Below are 20,756 nucleotides of genomic sequence, written 5' to 3'. Positions count from 1 at the left end.
GAGACAAATACATGCAGGTAAAGGGAGTAGAGAATGATGGAGGTGCGGTAAGGTAAAGAATGTGAACACAGCGACTGGGCAAGATCTCGCTGCGCAGGAACAAGCAATTTGGACATCTGTGGGACAATCTTTTAATGCTGAGGAAACAGCAGGTGCAAATGCCCTGCGGCAAGTCTACATGATCATAGACTATTAAGAAAAGAAGCATGGTGGCGTGCATGAATGAGGGAGAAGAGTGGTAGAAGGAAAGATCTGAAAACTTGTAGGTTATGTTAGAAATCGTAAAATTTGCAGACAAGCAAAGGAACAGGGAAGTGGATATTAACATTCACAGAATATCTATCAAAGATGCCATGTGATTCCACATGTTTTACAGTAACATTTCATAAGAGCCCTTAAAGATAGTGTCATCATCATCATATTTCTTCAGGTATAGAAACAGTAAGGTTCACAAAAATTGAGTAACTGGATCAGAACACATAGCAAGTAGGCAGCAGCACTAGGATATGGATTCCTGTTTAATCTCAAAACCTACACTAAGTTCTCTACACAATCTGCTGCTTCTTTCATGCAGGAAGTCTTACTAATAAAAACATCATTACCTGGTCTAACATTCTGGTACAAGTTCCTTAGGTCACAAGTAGTTCAGACTGGCACTACACACATGGAAAACACATGAGCTATCTCCTGTCGTAACAGTGTGACTTACCTATCTAATGTTGAATTTTCATGTTCCCTTAATTTATCTATTACAGGCTGAATTCCCAACATCAGAAATTCATAGCGAAGATGAAGTCTAAAGTCCAAACTTTCCTGAAAGTAGAAGGGTGATGGAATACATTTTTAAGCTCTTTAGAGAACATACTTGTAAGTATTTTTTAATTGTTCTTTAATAATATGTTTTAGATTGTGACACAGAAGGCTCTTACCACTCCTGCGCCTTGGCTTAGCACTGCATTAATGAAGGACATGATGGCAGTCTTAAGACTCACTTCATCTCGATACCGCCCCGTGCTCTTGTCCAAGTCATTAATTAACGTCTACCAAGGATACAAATACGAAAACAAAGGACTGAATAGTTACTACCTTACACTCATTTTATTAATTTTTTAATACTCAGAAGTTAATTTTTAAAACCTTGTGTTGAGTCAAAATTACATTGATCCATAGAAAGCTACCTTTTTCCCTTAAGATTAGTCCTAAAAACTCTACTTTCAAAATTCTTACATCATATATGTTTATACATACATGTGTACAAAGTATTAACACAAAAGGTTATGCTTCGTTAATTTAACTTGCTTTTTCTGAGTATAAAAAACATGGTGACATAATTTCACTGTTTATATTGATCCTAAATCAAGACTGGCAATCTGTAAAATTTTCAGAGAACACCCATTTAGTGGACTGAAAAGTGTATTATATAATGTGTAGAAAGGAGGGAGGGCTACATTTTTAAATTCAGTGCAACAGTCTTCCCTTCTCCACAAGGGATGTGTTCTAACATCCCCAGTAGATGTCTGAAGCTGTGGGTAGTACTGAACCCTTTATATTCTCCTATATAGACTTTGTTTTTTTCCTCCATTACCAGCTGGGTGGTGTATAAATTGTGGGTATTCTAGACAAAGGGATGATTCACATCCTGGAAGGGACGGAGCAGGATGGCATGAGATTTCATCACATTACTCACAACAGCTGCACAATTTAAAACTTATGAATTGTTTATTTCTAGACGTTTCCATTTAATACTTTGAAACAGCAGTTGATCACGGGTCATTAGCACTGTGGAAAGCAAAACTGCAGGTAAGAGGGGAGGACTACTGGAAATCCACAACCCCATATGACCAACTACAGAAAGAATATTCTACTCTTTACCCAAGAGGAAGGAAATATTTGAAGCCACATATGAATGCTCACCACAGGGGGAGATTTCAAGTTAGGCACCCTCCCCACCACCACCACCCATAGGCCAGGAAAGGCACCTGTCATGAGGCAGGAATGAAGATGTGGCATGGCAGCACCCACCTGAAAGCGGGTTCTCTCGCTGGCATACTTCTGGTAGTGCAGCATGGCCTGCAGAACCTTCTTGTGGCCCCCGGGAACCAGGCACACAGCGCCCAAGATTTCCAGCACGGCCACCTTCGTCTTAATGTTCTCTGTGCTCAGACTCTGAGCAATAACATTAATACTCTCAGAATGAGCCAGGACATGAGCCCGACCTTGAGAGTTGTTCATTAGCGCCTTTATACATCCAATGAGAGAGGTATGTATTCGAGACTCTGAGGTCTCGTAGTCCATGGTCTTTAGAAAGTTGAGAATACATGACAGGCCATCCAAGTCAATGAATCTGGTTACAAACCTATCATGAGAAGAGGGTTAAAGTGCATCAGACCTAAGTCTCTTTGGAATTCTTTAATAGCCCTTAAGAGAAAAGTTTAGGGGGGTGGTGGTCAAGAGAAAGTAAGAAGATGCAGTTCCTAAAGTAACAGAAGGCTTACATTGATGAAGTCTTCTTAATTGGAGGCCTCTTCCTTGGCATAGACCCAACGGTCAGGTCTAACCAGAAGTGTGAAAAAAAATCTCCATTTGAGTTAGAAAAGATCTTAGTTGATATAAACAACCAATTAACAGACCTTATAACCATAGGAAACGAGGAACAAGAAGACACTCAGATATCTGCCTTAGGTTAAAGTCATCTGCTGATCCTGTGTTAGGATAGCATCCAGTCTCCAGGCACGTTTAAGTGTTGACCACTGACTCAAGCATGCCCCACACCAATGAAAATCAAAAAGCATCCCTAAACTCCAGGGTATTTACTTGCCAAATGATAGTCTATTTTCCTAAGGTTTCATAGCAAAGCCCTCCTTTAGTATGACATGTTATATGGAATCCCAATATATAAAACAAATAAAAGCAATACTTGATTACTATATACTAATATTTTTAAAGTCAATCAATGAGAATAATTCACAAGGTACATCTGCAGGTTAAGCCTTTTGAAAAGTTCAAAGTAACAAAACCTAGATTACTCCAGAAATTTCCAAACTTATTTAGCCTTGGGCATCCACTAACATCTCAGAATTTGGAACACATATACAGAGGAAAACAGTTAGAATAGGCTAGAAAACTTCTGTCATACAACTGTATATAATTTTTGAGAAATCAGAAGATTTTTCTTATCATTTTATAGTCAAATATAGGGAATCTTTATTTTCCAGTCATTTCATCCAACCATGTGACCAAGATCTAGCCAAGCTAGATCTTGTTCTAATGAAATGCACCTGTAAGCACCCCATATCCTACCAAACCTTAAAGGTGTTAATAAAGGTGTGGGAGGCATACAGTAGATGATAATCCCTCTTTTATAACAGTTTTACTGAGCAATAACTCACATGCCATAAAATCCATACTTTCAAAATTATAATTCAGTGATTTTTAATATATTCACAGGGTTGTACAACCATGGTCACTATCTGATTTTCAAACATTTTAATTACCCCAAGAAAACCATTATCCCTTCCTAATCAACCCTAGAAGAACATTTCCCTCTCTTTCTAACCCCAGGCAACCACTTATCTTTTTGTCTCTATGGATTGGCCTTTTGGGGATATTTCATATAAACGGAATCATACAATATGTGGCCCTTTGTGTCTGGCTTCTTTCACTTTGCATAAATATTTTCAAGGCCCATCCATGTTGTAGCATGCATCAGTACTCCACTACTTTTTATGGCTGAAAAGTATTCCATTATATAGATATATCACATTTTACTTATGAATTCATCAGTTGATAGAATTTGGATAGCTTCCATTTCTGGCTATTATATATAATGCTGAAATTCACATATAAGGTTTTAGGGGACATATTTTCACTTCCCTTGGCTATATATCAAGAAGGTGCAACACTGTTTGGTTCATATGGCAACGTAACGTTTAATATTCTAAGGAACTGTCTAGCTGTTTTCTAAAGTGGTTGCACCATTTTATATTCCCACCATCAATGAATGAGGGTTACAATTTCTCCACATCTGTACCAACGCTTGTTAGTCTGCCATTTTTAACTTTAGCCATCTTCATGCCTGTCTACATCTTTTTTAATTGAAGAAAAATAATTTAGTGAATGTTCAATATGTAAGGTCTTTCATCCATGGTTTAATTACATGTTTTTATTTTAAGACTACCCCAAAAGTTTGGCTATTGCAGAAAAATTAAGAAAAAGGAAGGGAAAAAAGAAAAGAGGAAGAAAGTAGAAAAGAAGAAAAAGAGACAAGCAGTACATGCTGCCTAGCAAAACATTACCTCATTGGTTTCGTCCTTAGTGCTGTCTTCAAACTCTCTATAGTTTTACTTCTCTCTTCCTCCTCTTCTTTCTCTAAAGCCAGGAGAGATTTTCTCTATGCAAAGAAAATTATAAAGTAACTTCTTTAAATTATATGTTTTAATTATGGCACAAGCAAAACAAGCCCCCAGAGTACATGCTACTATCACTTTTAATACAAACAATCAAATGAGACTATGACTGAGATTTACTATAAGCCAGTGTGTACAGCAAAAGCACCAAGAATTCCACAAATTCATTCTACTCCAAGTTAGTTCTTTTGAATTTAAATAAAGTTTTAAGAAAGTGTTGAGAAATCTTAGTAGAGATTAAGCTTTCCAAACACTTATATAACTAACTATTCTATAACTACACTCTGATGAAGATATTACTATTTATACTTGATAGAAAGATTAGACTTGTAGTTAAATATAACATTCTGACAATGAGATAATATTATCATACTATCAAACAGAAGCAGGCAGCAATCTTCCCATGCTATCTCTCTCATTCCTCAGCCAAAAAGTGTAATCTTTTACACTTTCTGTTACATCAAATTATTTTTAAGAAGAATGATTAAATTCGACTTGACACAAAGATAGACAATTCCTTCAGAGTAAATGCTTAAGTTTTAGAAATGATTCAGCATCATTTGGAAATCAGGGTATAGAGAGAGAGAGTGTGTGTTCTCTTCCTACCCAGGACTAGAGCAGTACTTTTCAAACTTTAACAAGGATACAAATTTCCTGGGGAAGCTAAATGCGGGTCCTGATTTGGTATATCTGAGGTGAAGCCAAAGATACTGAGCTCCTTACGGAGCTGATGCTGCAGTCTACAGATCTCACTTCAAAAAAGAAGGCCCTAGGAAGCAGATCTCGGTTGATATCACAAAGTCATGAAAGCTAGTAAGATTCACAGACTTGTCAAAAAGTTGTTTTCATTCCTTTTACCTCATGGTCACCTACGTGTACTAAAAGTTGTTGTTGTTGAGTCACTAAGTGGTGTTCAATTCTTTGCAACCCTATGGACTGTAGCCCAGAAGACTCCTCTGTCTATGGAATTCACCAGGCAAGAATACTGGAGTGAGTTGCCATTTCCTCCTCCAGGGGATCTTCCTGACCCAGGTATAAAACCCGCATCTTCTGCATTGGCAGGTGAATTCTTTATCACTGAGCCACCAGGGAAGCCTGGTACTAAAAGTATCCCAAGGCTTAAGGCCCTAGGTGCCTCTACCCACAGAACCACAGGTCCCTTGCCTTCTTCCTACTTTTAACATGTGCTTGTCCAGTCTCAGTGTTTTTACCTGTTACCTATTCTGATAAAATGTGTGGTTGGGAAACAGACTGGGATATTGAAGAAAACATTTGGCTCTTATTCATATGTCTCAATGGTACAGTCTCTCCCTTTCTTTCAGGACCACACATCATCAAGGGGTGACTTTACTTAATTTTTTCACGTTAACAGTACAAGCATTAAGTAACTAAATGTTAACTAAAACCTAAATTTGACTTCACACTTAGGAGGGTAAAGCTCAAAGCAAACATATATCAGTATCATTCATAGCAACTGAAATAAAAATCAGTAAAGTCTTGTTTTGTATACTTGAATTATTTCTGCTAAAGCTGTCCTCTTGTTAGAGATGTGCCCTGACAGCTGTCACCAGAGGATGGCAGGGGAAGAGGCTATGTGTGCAAATAGCCAATGAATTTCTTCATGGCTCTGTGAGACCCATATCCTGGAAAATTTAGCACAAATCTAGCCAAGTACGTTTAATCTCCTGTGGCACAGCTGAATTTGTTTAGACTCTCAAGCAATCACTTTGAATCTGCAGTCCAGGATCAAGACTTTTATGAACATTATTTCTTGTTCCTAAGCTTAGTCACCCAAACCTCCCAAATTAAAGACTACATACCTTTCTTATTGTGGTTCATTAATACCAAATAAAGATGCACATATTTATCCTTTTAACAATCTTGGGGAAGGGGGAACCTCCAAATAAAGGCAGACTACATTAAGTCTCTCCCTAGAGGAGTTGGGAGTTTTATGAAAAGAAATTTAAATTAGAATTTCCTTTCCCAATATAAGAACTATTACTTTCCTCTCAAAACAGAAGACATTATCCTCTTTTGAATCTAAGATTGTTTATTGTATTGAGAAAATCGATTCTATGTAGATGAACCTGATATTCTAAAGTGACTTTTCAAAATAAAATAATTTATATGAAGTCTCAAGTTTTCAAGCTTCACATTTACGGAGAAGTCTAAATTTGCAGTTTTCATAGAAAAGGGGGATATGCTTACATTTCCTAAGATGACTGCTACGCCAAACAGCCAGGATGCACCTTGGCATGCACTGGACAGGGCTCTGGTGGCCTCCGTGGCTGCGCTAACCACTTACTAAATCTCTGCTCATTTGAGGGGCAGGCAAAGGACAGAGTGCGTCCTAGCAGAGGCTCCTCCGGTCAAAGCTGCTGAGGTTTACACTGGGACATGCAGGGAGGAGAAAGATGTACAAACCAGGCATAGAAACCATCCCTGGCTGGGAAAGTCTGGAAGTAAGCTTCTTTTTGAAACGTTTCACTGGTGTGAAATCAATAAGCCAACCCGCTAAGCACACAGAACTTCATCACCTCACATCCTTGCTCCCTGAGAGTGCACACAGAAGCCACACACCAAGAAAGTCCAGGCCCTTCTGGAACACGCTCTCCTTTTATTAAACTGTTTTTCACTCTTTAAAAGCCAACAGATCACTCAGGGGTCCTTTAAAGAACAAAGAATTCTTGTTACGAGGCTTCCATAAAGTAACTGCACTTGTTCCACAGAGGGCTTCACAGACCAGTAAGTGCTGCGGTTCTCAACCTGGACTGTTTATCAGACTCTGCAGATGCCTGTCCCACCTCAGAAAAGCTGGGAGGTGGGGTGTGGGTGGGATTTCCACAGTGATAAAGGATTTTAAAAACCTAGTTAGTGAGAGGCAAGCTGGAAAGGAGTCTTTGAGCTGATAGGCTTGACTGATAGGCTTAAATTCCCGATCTACCACTTCCAAATGAGATGACCTTGGGCAAGGTAACCTTTCTGAGTCTCAGACTCCTTATCTATAAGTAGCACTTAGAGCAGAAGGTGCTTGTAAGGATTTAAAACAGCATGTAAAGTGCCTGTTAGTCTGCCTGTCACATGGCGCACGCTAAATAGCAGCAGCCGCTACTGGTGCTGAAGACAATGGATGATGATGATGTGGATAAACACCCCTTCAACAATTCCCAAAGCAGAGCCAGAGAGCTTAGCTGCCAAGCCAGGAAAGGACCAGGAGGAGTCATGTGCCTTTCCAAGTCCCCAGAGATGATGTCTCAGAATTTCCGTTGTGAGGAATTCTCCAGAGAGGTTAGCAAGACCTTTAAGGAGGTGGTGGCCACTTAATAGGGTTTGAAAACTCAGCAAAGGGTTTCTGGTCTCATCAGACCTCCTTGCTCCTTTATAGATGCAGAAGTGTTAAGGCCTGATTATTTCATCAATTGTTATAATGCCTTTACCCTTAACCCTGAAAAGATGCTAGCTTTGTTCTTCAAGGAGCAGAAGAAAGCTTTGCTAGGTGTTTAATGCATTTGTCGTTGTTTAGTTGCTAAGTCCAACTCTTTGCAACCCCCCATGGAGCCTGCCAGGCTCCTCTGTCCTTCACTGTCTCCCAGAGTTTGCTCACACTCGTGTCCATAAAGAAGAGCAAAGTCACTAACATTTAAGGGCCTGGAGATACTCTCGGAGAGGGCTTTAGACTAGGAAGCAAGTATAATTGAAATGTAGATGATGTGTGAATGTAGCAAAAGGTAGTCCAAGGATCTGGATGAAGGAAAAGGGAGGCCCTTGAAGAAGTGCTACAAACTGGCACATTGGGGACCTTCTAGTACAGGAAATAAGCCAGGCCAACTGCAGACAAGGCGTGGAGTAAGTCACTAAAGGACGGATTAACCAAACTGCCCTAAAATTTGAAGAAAGGAAAAAACCCAGTTATTTCGTACTTCTCCACTCATAGAAGTGAATACATTAACAAAGGAACAACTTTCCATGTTAGACATCAAATAAGGCTGACTTAATTAGAAAGAGAGACAGCCTGCCTGACAGCTCTTTTTTTCCCCTAACAGCCAAGAACAAGATTTCAGAAATAACCTTTACGTGCAGGAAATGCAAATGGCTCTGTATTATTATTGCTCAGGCGGATGGAGAGAAAATCCCCGAAGGCCCTCACAAGCCTCATGTTCTGTTAACACATTCATATGAGTGCTGAGATCACTCTTTTCTCATCATTGTGTCGGATGCCTGGTAGAAGGATTTGGTGGTTACTTTCTGTTCTTTTCTGCTGTGCTTTTAGAGAAACCCTTGGGGCAAAAAGCTTATGCAGTTTCTTCTATAATTTATACAGCTCTGTTCACATGTGCCAGGCTGTTTATTCTATTCATGGTGTGACAGCAGAAGAAGCCTCATCAAAGGAAAAGCTAGAAAAGAGGAAGTTACGAAAAGTCAAGGCCTCTGAAAGTTTAGCAGAAGTGTGAATGATTCACATATTCTAGTCAGTTTTTAACTTTTTTAGCAGCAGCAAAATATTAGACAATCTAGAATGTTTGCTCTAAATGATAAGAAGTGAATTCTCCCCAAGGACCCTGGGGACAGGAGGAAAGGGAGAGGTAGAGAGAATACCATGGAAGTTGTCAGCTGCTCGAATGGAGTAAACTCAAAGTTGAACCTGACAGATACACTCTTAAAATCAGAAGTGTGCCCATGGAAGCAAAGACTGCTCTGCTGGGAAACCTCCAACTTTTATCAACATGGACAAGATTTAAGCTATTAAGACTCAAATGCTGATGATGTGCTTTCTGCTGTGTATCTTTGCTGGATCCCTCAAGCAGCTCAAAACTTTGACACTGCAGAGATATCCATGTGACTGGAATGTGCATTTTAGACATTGAGAACACCTTTTTAGCAATTACTAAATCAAAAATCCACCTACCAAAGATTTCCCAAGGACATTTCAGCATTATTACTATTACGCCTTTTCATTAAACCACCTATTTCAGGAACTTTTTTTTGTATTATTTATATGAGTAAAAGAATATTTCGGTACCCTATAAGACCAAGAACCCAAGAAAGCCCTCAGTTTTTAAAAAAAAAAGGGGGGGGGGGAGAGAACAGTGAAGGGATAGTTTCATTGTACTATTTCTAAATGGTATTAGCATTTAGAATGGTGTTGCCCTATCCAAGTTCCACATGACTGATAAGACCAGTTGCAAGTTAAAGCTGAACAGAAGCCAGATTTATGATTACATTTCCTCCAGTAACATTAAACTCACTTATATTTTAGTATGTGCTGATTTTACGTAAAACATACTGAAAAATAATCATTTTGCCAAGTATCACTCCTGCCTCCCATTTCTCCCGCAACACTGAACATTTGGAATGGACTCTGGAGAGATAATGATATTTGGTAGTTCTTACTTAAGTGAATTTATTATGCAACTGCATGCTTTGTACTAAACTTGCATTGTAAACTGCATCAGAGAACAGAAAGGATACCTACAGCAGCCATGGAATTGAGCTGATCAATGTAGAACTCAGGCCAACTTGTTGCGCCCTTGTTTTCTTCCTGGTCCTAAAGAGACAGAAAAAAAAAGTGATATACCACCAGATATACACAATGGTCACAAAAACATCTGACTTCCAGAGCCTCTAGACAATGGCCCACACAAACCATTAGAAGACATGGAGATGTAAGATATTTGTCTTTTAAAAGTTGGCTTTAGATCACCAGAATGTCCCTTTGACCAGGGTGGTACTCCTGATCCAATCTCCACAGATAGTGCTGAAGTCAGAATTAGGTGTGACAAAGGCACGTTTTCTGAACCAGGGAGCAAGGGGAGATGAAATGAGAACTTAGCCACATGCAGTTAAGATGATGCTGTTTTCCTTCAGGGGAGCAGTAACATTGGGAAGGAGACTGACTGTGTTTGTTGCAAGCACAAAGGACCTCTAGGTTCTGTGTGGCGCTAAAGACACTACTGCCAGATTACATGTCTGGATGAAACTCACAAAAGAGGGGAAGCTGTCTTTAAAAATGACCATGGGATTTGGCCAGTTGTTAACTAGACTTTTGCAGTTGGTTTATTCAGGCTCCAGCAGACAGTAAATATTTTGAAGAAGGGTCTCATTTGATGTGACCAAAACTAGGTATTGTTTCAGATGAGGAGGTAAAATAAAGCCCAACATTGGATGAAAGACAACAAAATGAACACACATCAGTCCCAGGTCCAGCCCTTATGCCGTGACAGCTTGTGAGTTTGAGAAAATGTAATGGAAGAAAATATCTGAGCTGAAGAGAACTGAAACCCAAGGAATTCAGGAACCGATTCCTAAATCGCTGCATCTTACAAACCAGGGTGACTTGAAGTCAGCACCAGAGTCCCTAGGGCTTCCGTGGATAGAAGATCTTTGTCAGCCTGAGCCCACACCTTCCCCCCAAATCAGGTGACTGTGGCCTCTGTCCCCTCAGAGCCTCAAGTCCACTTGAAGATGGCCTTGTGGTGAGAGATTTCCATGCAAACCTGTATGGGTCTAAGTCATTTGTGTGACAGAACAAACCTGAAGGGGAAAATTCCAGCTCTTCACTAGCTTCACATTCAGAGAGCACCTTAGTACACTTGATACCTCTTGTTTCCATGGAGAAGTGCTGGTCTAGGCACACAGAGCTGTACTGGACAATGAAGTAGCTACTACTACTTACTGTGCCTGGATCCCCATCCTTGGAATAATGGCTTCAAGGTAGGGCTATTCATTTCAGTCCTATACTTTACTTAAAAGAAACAAACTTTCTCTAAACAAATCTTTCTAGGCAGGTCTACTCTGGTGAGATAAAAGAAACAATTTCAAAACTCTTCTTTAAGTAGTCACAAGAAGGGGGCAAAGTAACTGTTGCTCACAGTGCCTTAAAGGCTGGTAGTAACTGATATCCAAACTCAGGGACTTGCATGAATTTCATCTGGAGATTGAACAAGCCAGATGATGGGGACAAAGGCTATAGCAGAGGCTTTGAAGTTGGACTGGATTTCACTTTCATGGCTTTTAAAAGCTAAGGAAATTTGATGAGCTTTTAGAACAGCCCCTGATTATTATTTAACATGTTAATAAAATAGCTACAATGGGAGTATAAATGCTGAACCCTTCTCTCCTCTTAAAATTATGTATTAAAGTTAGCAAAACCCTACTGCTACCAAGGTATTCAGCAAGCCAAAACCCACAGTGATATTCAATGGTATTTGAACCTATAAAATGAAATAGAAGGCGCCAGATCTTTCTATTGCCTCAAACTAGGGCAAATTTCCAAAACTACAACAAAATCACGTCCCATGTCTGGGGTCCCATGACAGACTGTTGTAAGTTTAACATTCATGGTTTCAGGAGAGAGATCATTTTAGAAGCTTAAGATTAATACACAGAGAAAACTCTCTATACTTTGAAAATGCTTTTAAAATAATTGTAATGGATTAAGAGTAGATCTAGATTCTGCAGTCAAAATTAGGGGAAGAAAGCTTCATTTTATTTTACATGCCTCAGTGCTGAGAAAATCAAATGAGCTAACGTATGTGGAAGTTTCTCGTAAAAATACAAAGTGTTATCACTATATCCCCAGCAGGGATATAGTGATCCTCAGGGTCCTTCATTTTAGCAATGCATCTTCAGTTTCCCCGTGTGATTCCCTGGTGCTCTACAGACGTGTGTGCGCTACAGTAGCCAAGACAAACTCGTACCTGTGAACCAAATCTCCCCCTCCTTTGTGTGGCTGCTGGAGTCTCCAGTGATACAGAGACACAGGCCAGAAGGAGCTGAATTTAATTTTTCTCGGAGGTCCCCTAAAGAGCACTGGACGTGAAGACTTGCCAAGGGGGAGACTTTCTCCTAAGAAGTCCATGAAAGGGATCACTGATGGAAGGGTAACTTGTATAATATTCTTGGAAGGAAACTGAGTTCTATGCATTACCAACCTCTAACACATATTATTCTTTGGGCCATCTGTTTTGGTTCTATATACTTGTTCTAGAGAAACAAATGGAAAAATACACAAGCCTGTACAAACTGTATCACTGTATTTGTAACGCAAGCAGCAGCAATATCCTAACACATACAGAGCTTCTTCCCATGCATCAAACACTGTGCTAAGCACTGTGATCTTCATTTAATCTACCCTGTGAGGTAGCTGTCATCACACTCATTTTGCTGAAGAGGAAACAGAGGCAAAGGGAGTACAGATGAGTTGCTAAAGGTCGTCCTGCTGGAAATTCAGAGGCAGTGAGAAGAATCGTGACAACCTCTTTTCCTAAAACGAGACCTCAGATTAATCACAAGCAATACATATTGAGTGCAAAGCTGCTCTTTCACTCTTCACCACTTCACTGTAAGAGACTAAAATATGATTAGCGGATAAAAATGAGTTCACCTTTCCCTAAACCTTAGTGCTACTTTTTGCTACATTCAACATTTCTGATATTATTCTAAGGTCTGATGTCTTACCCGGGCTACCTCTGAATCTTCTCTCCAGGCTTTCTGTGGGAACTCTTTTGCTCCTCTGTCAACACCTCATTTATCTTTATATCTGTGCATGCAGACAACACTAAGAAGCTTCTCCCTAACCTATTATCCTGTCTGTTATTCACTGCATGTTACAGTCTGTCTTCATGGAGATAAGCCCATGGCACTGACCACCTGTAGACACTGAAATCATAAACAAAACCATCCCTAAACGATATACATCTAACCCTACTTTTGGCTACCTACTTCACTGATTCCATTAGAAATTTTCTAATGGGAAATAAGCAAAAATATTGCCTTCATTCTATTCTTTAAAAACACTGCTTTCCCCCTCTCTTTTAAAATAGATAGTAGGTAACTCTTAAAGACACTTAGAGAAGATTGTCCTATGCAAATACAAGTTGTAGCAATCACATTAAATGCTCTTTTTATTCTACAAAAGAATGTATAATTCACATTAATATCCAGTTTTGTTTCCTCTTGAAAACATAATAAACATTTAAGTTATATGTCTATCCTTAGAAGGTCTATTAGATAATCTATTAGATATTGAATTATTATAAACATTTTATGTTCTTAAATTCTACACTGATAATTGGTTTCCAAGAATATTTGCAAACATCACTTATATTCAGAGAGATGGTATGGTGGAAAAATGACCAGATAGGCCATGCAAAGATGAGATTCAAGAACTTACTTGTTGGTTTATTCAATTAGCACCTACCGCTAAGTTTGAAGATCTTTGGGTCTTGTTTTTCTTCTGTTCAAATTAAGAGGTGAGACTAGACTTTTCAAAGCACCTATAAGCTCTAAGATTCTACATGACTCTAATACTGAGATGTTATGTGAAACATCATTTGTTACTATTAATATATTTAGAGTGCTCAATTTCTAAAGTCAATAATTTAAAAAATTATGTTGTTCAGTGACTCAGTTAACCTTTAACTTGCAACAGCTGCTTCCTTTCTAAGGTAATTAGAGGGGGGAAATCTCAACATTAATTATTTTATTATTTCTCTAATCCAATGCATCCTATTTCCTTAGCTTGATAGGCATCAATAAGAGTGTATTCATAGACAAAATTTCCTGCTGGATGGACACTCTGCCTTTGCTTTCAACCTGCAATAAATGCAGCTTTAACCTCTTTTCTTGGTTTTCCATTTTGCTCCTACAATCTCAAATTCTAAACAAACTCTTCACTAGAAAAGGGAACTTGTACAGTGCAAAGGACCTTCAAGAATATTGAATTTTTCTTTTTTCTTCTTTTGTTTATAAATCAGGCTCTAATTAACTAACTCATTTAAAAGGTAAAGAAATACATAGTCTATTTCTAACCTCACTTCATTTCCAACCGACACATTTTTCACTCCATATTGCTGGTCAGTGGCTATTAAAAATAAAAAAAATTCAAGAGATCCTCCCCCACCCTCTTTAAATGCTCAACAGTGCATTTGCTTTTCTCAGTACCATTTTGCCCATAAGAATAAAATCTGCATTATTTATTTGTTGACAAGTCTGTCTTTCACTTCACTGTCATCTCTTTCTCAATCCAAGCTGATTGTACTCCACTTCTACCACCTTCAACAGACAGGCATTTGAATCCTCACTCACTCACTACCTTAAATGACTTTTGGCAGGAAAGGTAAGTAATTTCTGTGTGTGACTCAGCTTTAGTTTCCTTTTCTGTAAAAGTGGTGCCTACCTGATAGGGTCATTGTAAGGATTCAGTAAGTTAATGAAAAAGTGAAAGTGAAAGTCGCTCAGTCGTGTCCTACTCTTTGCCACCACAAGGACTGTACAGTCCATGGAATTCTCCAGGCCGGAATACTGGAGTGGGCAGCTGTTCTCCTGGAAGCTCTCCTCCAGGAGATCTTCTCCAGGGAAAGGTCTTCTCTAGGGGATCTTCCCAACCCAGGGATTGAACCCCAGTCTCCCACACTGCAGATGGATTCTTTACCAGCTGAGCCACCAGGGAAGCCCAAGAATACTGGAGTGGGTAGCCTATCCCTTCTCCAGCGGATCTTCCCAACCCAGGAATCGAACCAGGGTCTCCTGTATTGCAGGCGGGTTCTTCAGCAGCTGAGCTACCAGGGAAGAGCTCTGGGAACCGGACACACAGAAATGTTCAACATATGTTAGCTAGGATGATAATGATAATATACTGTTTCAGGATCTCTAGCTATGGCCATTCTAAGTCCCTGTTACTAGGGCTACAAAAATTTGTAGCAGTTTGAACATAAATTTTGACAGTAATTGTTCATATTTAAAACACACATAGTCTTTGACTCTGTAAGTCTATTCAGAAATTTAGCCTATGATTACACTTGCACAGATACATATTACAAAGATTTGTTTCACTCCAGAACTGTTTGAATCAGCAAATAAAGTTAACAAGTATATGAAAGGGAAGTGGTTGAATAAACTACTTTGTAGCAGTAGCAAAGAATGAAGTAGAGTTGACCAAGTAGGGACTTCCCTGATGGTCCAGCAGTTAAAACTTCACTTTCCAATACATGAGGGTGTGGGTTCAATCCCTGGTCAGAGAGCTAAGATCCCACACACCTTGTGGACAAAAATAAAAACCCAAAACATAAAATATAAACAATATTGTAACAAATTCCATAAAGACTTTAAAAACGGGTCCCCATCAAAAAAAAAAAAAGACCAAGTATATTATGGAGGGAAAAGTGATTCAAAATATGACCTCCAATCTATAGAAAAAATATATACACTACACACAAACATTTCTGGAAACAGACATAATAAAATGTAACAATGGCTACCCCTGGCTAGCAGGGTAGTAGAAAAAGTCTTTTATTTATAAACTTCTGTACAATTCACACTTTCATTTACTAAGAACAAGGGCTATTTTCACAATTAAAATAGGAGTTTGAAAGCATCCGTTTGAAAGTTCTGTTAGGACAAGAGCTCTACTTTTTCTAATGTTCTGTGTTACATGAACTATATCCAGTCAAGACTGTGCAACATTTGGGGTGTTGCATCTCCATCACCAGGGCACCCTTCTGCTCCCTACAGAAAATTATTTTACAACATTTCTCTAATTATTTCTTCTTACTGGATTTTCTGTTTCAATTAATCCTAATATCAGCTACAGACAAAGAAATTGTGTGATCTGGGATAAGGTTTGTCTACCTGAAGCATGCTAACATGTTCTAAAATTTCCACACTTATTATGTTGCAATTTCTTGGTAGTATCAGAAGTCTTTAGTGATATAAATGGGTCTCAAAGTGTAGTTTAAGTATTAAGTCTTAATGTAAAGAATATTTCTTTTGAAATTACCACAGGACAAGTATTTAATAGGATCAAGTAACAATATGTAAGAACTGTATTGTTTTTTCTTTAAGATGCTCTTAGAAGGCCCAAAATAGGCTGTGCAAAGGTCAATCAATTGTAAAGGACACACTCTGTGGTTGTTCCCTAGACCACAAATCACAGACTGGAGCAACATGCACTTGGCCAACTAAAGCCATAAATCTCCATTCAGTTACAAACCCATGAGGTTCTTGGATAATACTTGGTAGGAAAGAAAGACACTCACCATTTAGATTGGCTACAAATCTTCTAGTGATGCACAATAGTACCATCAACTGAAAAACAGTAGTGCTATGCTGCTACTGCTAAGTCGCTTCAGTCGTGTCCGACTCTGTGTGACCCCACAGACGGCAGCCCACCAGGCTCCCCTGTCCCTGGGATTCTCCAGGCAAGAACACTGGAGTGGGTTGCCATTTCCTTCTCCAATGCATGAAAGTGGAAAGTGAAAGGGAAGTCACTCAGTCATGTCCGACTCTTAGCGACCCCATGGACTACAGCCTACCAGGTTCCTCCATCCATGGGATTTTCCAGGCAAGAGTACTGGAGTGGGGTGCCATTGCCTTCTCCGAGTGCTATATTAAGGTTTAACTAAATGAATCTCAATAGCAGAAAGGTACTGCTTCATATGATACAAAGTAAACTTCATTCTGACAATGTTCATTACAGGACAAAGGCAACTAAATACTAATAAAACCTGTTCCGCTTTTAAAGAAAATGCTATTAGAAAACATGTTCACTATGATCGTACAGTTTCAAGAAATTCTATCCCTTGTTAATGATCAAAATAGTCACCTGTTGCATTGAATTGTCATTCCTATTCTGGATTTAATGGGCTCAGCCCCATAGACTAATCAATACAACAGCTGTTAAATAAATTCACTCTATACCTAAAATTTTTATAGAATTCTAGGCAGAAAGGGCCAGAGAAGTCAAAATTTTATTCTTTAGGTGTGTCTCCATGGTGTGTGGCATCTATTGAACTCGAATGATAGGAAACAGATACCAATATGGGTGAGAGGAAGAGCAGGTAGGATGGAAGAGGGGAAAATATTTTGTGGACAGCCTTGCTAATACCTTCTGCTATCTGGATGAAGCACAAGCTGGAATCAAGATTGCTGAGAGAAATATCAATAACCTCAGATATGCAGATGACACCACCCTGATGGCAGAAAGATAAGGAACTAAAGAGCCTCTTAAGGTGAAACAGGAGAGTGCAAAAGCTGGCTTAAAACTCAACATTCAAAAAACAAAGATCATGGCATCCAGCCCCATCACTTCATGGCAAATAGATGAGGAAATAATGGAAACAGTGACAGACTTTATTTTGGGGGGCTCCAAAATCCCTGCAGAAGGTGACTGCAGCCATGAAACTAAAAGACACTTGCTCCTTGGAAGAAAAGCTATGACAAATCTAGACTGCATATTAAAAAGCAGACATTACTTTGCTGACAAAGATCCATCTAGTCAAAACTATGTTTTTTCCAGGAGTCATGTACAGATGTGAGAGCTGGACCATAAAGAAGGCTAAGTGCCAAAGAATCGATCCTTTTGAACTGTGGTGTTGGAGAAGACTCTTGAGAGTCCCTTGGACTGCAAGGAGATCAAACAAGTCAATCCTAAAGGAAATCAGTCCTGAATATTTATTGTAGGGACTGATATTGGGCTGAAGCTCCAATACTTTGGCCATCTGATACGAAGAGCCAACTCACTGGAAAAGACCTTGACGCTGGGAAAGTTTGAAGGCAGGAAGAGAAGGGGATGACAGAGGATGAGATGGTTGAATGGCATCACCGACTCAATGGATAAGAGTTTGAGCAAGCTCTGGGAGATGGTGAAGGACAGAAAAGCTTGGTGTGCTGCAGTCCATAGGGTTGCAAAGATTCGGACACAATTGAGTGACTGAACAACAACAATCTTTCCCTTCTAACTCAACAGTACTAGTATAATTAATATCTTCTTAAAAGATGGCCATGATGAAGTATGGAACAGCCAGCCTTTTCTGTAAAGGGCCAGATCATACATATTTTAGGCTTTGTAGACCACACAGTCTGTTGCAACTACTCGATTCAACTCTGCTTTTGCACACGCAAAAGCAGCGACTGTGGTAGTGGTTTGGTCACTAAGTCGTGTCCAACTCTTTGGGACCCTATGGACTGTAGCCTGCCAGGCTCCTCTGTCCATGGGATCTCCCAGGCAACAGTACTGGAGTGGGTTGCCCTTTCCCCCTCCAGGGGATCTTCCTGACCCAGGGACTGAACCCATGTCCCCTGCTTGGCAGGCGTCCCAGGTGGCTCAGTGGTAAAGAAAGCAGATACAGATAACACTTAAAGAGAGGGGGCCCTGCCCTGTCTCAGTAACACTTCATTTACAAAAACAGGCTATTGGCTGGATCTGACCCATGGGCCATGGTTTGCCAACCTCTGTGCTCGATTAAGCTCGACTCTCAAGAGGGTGGGAGTACATCAAAATTCTCAAAATTCTTACTTGATCACCAACTGTTTTCCATGCTTTCTCCTTTCCTCAAAGCCACTCTATGTCCAGTAAACCCCAGTTTAAGTTCGGATGAGCACATAAACTGTATGGGATTTCCCCAGTAATGTGCATTTTTGCAAGAGATGGAACAGACTCTGAAAAGTCTACGTTCTTACCAAGCTTGCTGCTTCCTGAAATCTCCTTTTTTAAAAATAGCACAGAATCATTAGGTCTTTTAAATCCTGATATTTGCCTCCAACTCCTTCCCTCTTGCTCTTCTTTCATCAGGAAAAGAAAACCCAGTAGGTCCACAAACTTGCATTCCTGAGACAGTTGCTTTACTCAGTCCTTCCAACCCTCACCTCTGACCCCTAGCAGTGGGCTGAAACTATATCCCATGTCTGAAGTTTGCCAAACTCAGGCAGTTGGTTTCAAAAAGTAATTCCTATGTTGTCACAGTTCAAGAGAGTCATGTGGTTCCTGGGACTGCCAACCCTGGTTACATTTTTTGGCCATGGCCACAATTACACATCAAACGTAACTGCTGCCAAAATCCGGTTGGGCCCACACAAGAACGATTACAGAACAGCAGCTTCTTCATCCGCCAGGAAATCCAACACCTCTTCCTGAGCCTCAGAATGTCAGTCATTTTCTAGAAAGACTGGAGGGTGACTCGCCATAGCAGGAGCTTTCATATTTAGCATTTAGAATCACAGGAGAAGAGCAAACGTTCTTCTTCACTTCTCCTCATGCTATAAAACATCTGCATGTTTGTAAGGCAAGCCATCACGTAATTATATAGCTATGTCTTTGACCCTGGAGACACCCTAGTTTGAGTTTCTCCTCACAAGGATTCCTTACAGAAGGTCACCGGCAGGTGATCGATCATGTGTTCTCTGAGAGAAGGCTTCGAGGGCCCAGTGTTGTTTGGAACCAGCATTCTCACTGACTGTCAGAAAACTCACCTCATTCTGAACTGGCAGGTGTCTCCTTGTAACTCCAAGAACTTCTTGGCCTTAGTTTTGCCCTTGGGAACTATACGGACTAAGTGTAATTTCTCCTATGAGCAATAACCCAGCAAATATTTAACTGATTCAAAAAAAAAGCTATTATGTCCTCCCAGAGTCATCTCCTAACCAGGCCAAAAGTTCTCCAGTGACTGAACAGCAAACATTTATCTTCCTCAATTCATAAAAAAAAAAAAAAAATCTCAAAATTTCCATACGCTCATCACACTCTCATGTCTGCTACTTGGAAAAATAACTCCAATATAAGCCATCTGAATTCCTATAAAAGGAATGTGCTTGTCAGTGATGCTCAACTCTACACAGTCTCTACTGAGAGGGCATCTGAGATAGATATCTGAGCAGAATGAATATCTCTGCAAGAGGAAAGAGAACAAGTTCTTGCTTTCCTGATGGGCCACAACAAGTGACATTTTTGATTTAGAATAAAAGATACATGAAACAAAGGTAAACATGGACAGTCTGCATTTTATCAAGCACACATACTTTAACAAAGTTTGCCATAAACTCAATAGTAAAATCAGTTTTCTTCTTATAAGATTGAGGACATGTCATCTCTAAAACAACAGAAATGAAGTAGGACCCAGGCTCACTGATGACACATATGCTCCTTTCCTGTACCTCCACCTCTTCAAACATCATAGGAACTTCTTCCATGTATGAAGCCTGACACCTCTTCTGACCTGAGTTCTGCTTCTTCCCTTGCTCTAGTGGATGCAGGTATCAAGTTCAGTAAAACTGATAGACAAGGCATGTTTTCCCAGACAGGGCTAGACACTATCATATCATATACTCATTTAAAATATGATTAAAGATCTTAGATTACTTAAAGTAAGGTAGCCCCCTATCAGTTCTATGTTTAAAATTCTGTATTGACAAAGGATAATTTTTTTAAAGTAAATGGCATGATTTCGGCATGACTCAAGTCAAAGATTTTGTTGAACTCATGAGTAAATGAGAGAGAAACAGTAAGATGTCAGAACAGGTTCAAAAGAAAATTTTTTAGCAAAGATATATAGACATTAATTTACAGATGCAAAACTA

The 20,756-nt window shown here is 39.6% G+C and overlaps 1 protein-coding gene across 4 annotated transcripts in view; it reads right to left on the bottom strand.

Annotated features, from left to right (window-relative positions):
- Window positions 1-20,756, bottom strand: part of DAAM1 (dishevelled associated activator of morphogenesis 1) — a 191,846-nt gene that overhangs the window by 47,220 nt on the left and 123,870 nt on the right. For all 4 annotated transcript variants that reach the window (XM_070797677.1, XM_070797679.1, XM_070797678.1 and 1 more), the window contains 5 exons: window positions 9,880-9,951; window positions 4,296-4,390; window positions 2,023-2,356; window positions 930-1,040; window positions 710-813 (listed from right to left, as the gene is read on the bottom strand). In XM_070797677.1, coding sequence (XP_070653778.1) covers window positions 710-813; window positions 930-1,040; window positions 2,023-2,356; window positions 4,296-4,390; window positions 9,880-9,951 — 716 coding nt within the window. The remainder of the gene's footprint in view (window positions 1-709; window positions 814-929; window positions 1,041-2,022; window positions 2,357-4,295; window positions 4,391-9,879; window positions 9,952-20,756) is intronic.

Source organism: Bos indicus, chromosome 10, assembly GCF_029378745.1.
Source record: "Bos indicus isolate NIAB-ARS_2022 breed Sahiwal x Tharparkar chromosome 10, NIAB-ARS_B.indTharparkar_mat_pri_1.0, whole genome shotgun sequence".
Classification (NCBI taxonomy): Eukaryota; Metazoa; Chordata; class Mammalia; order Artiodactyla; family Bovidae; genus Bos; species Bos indicus.
The sequence above is the reverse complement of the archived record's forward strand: the minus strand, read 5'-3'. Positions and strand labels throughout refer to the sequence as shown.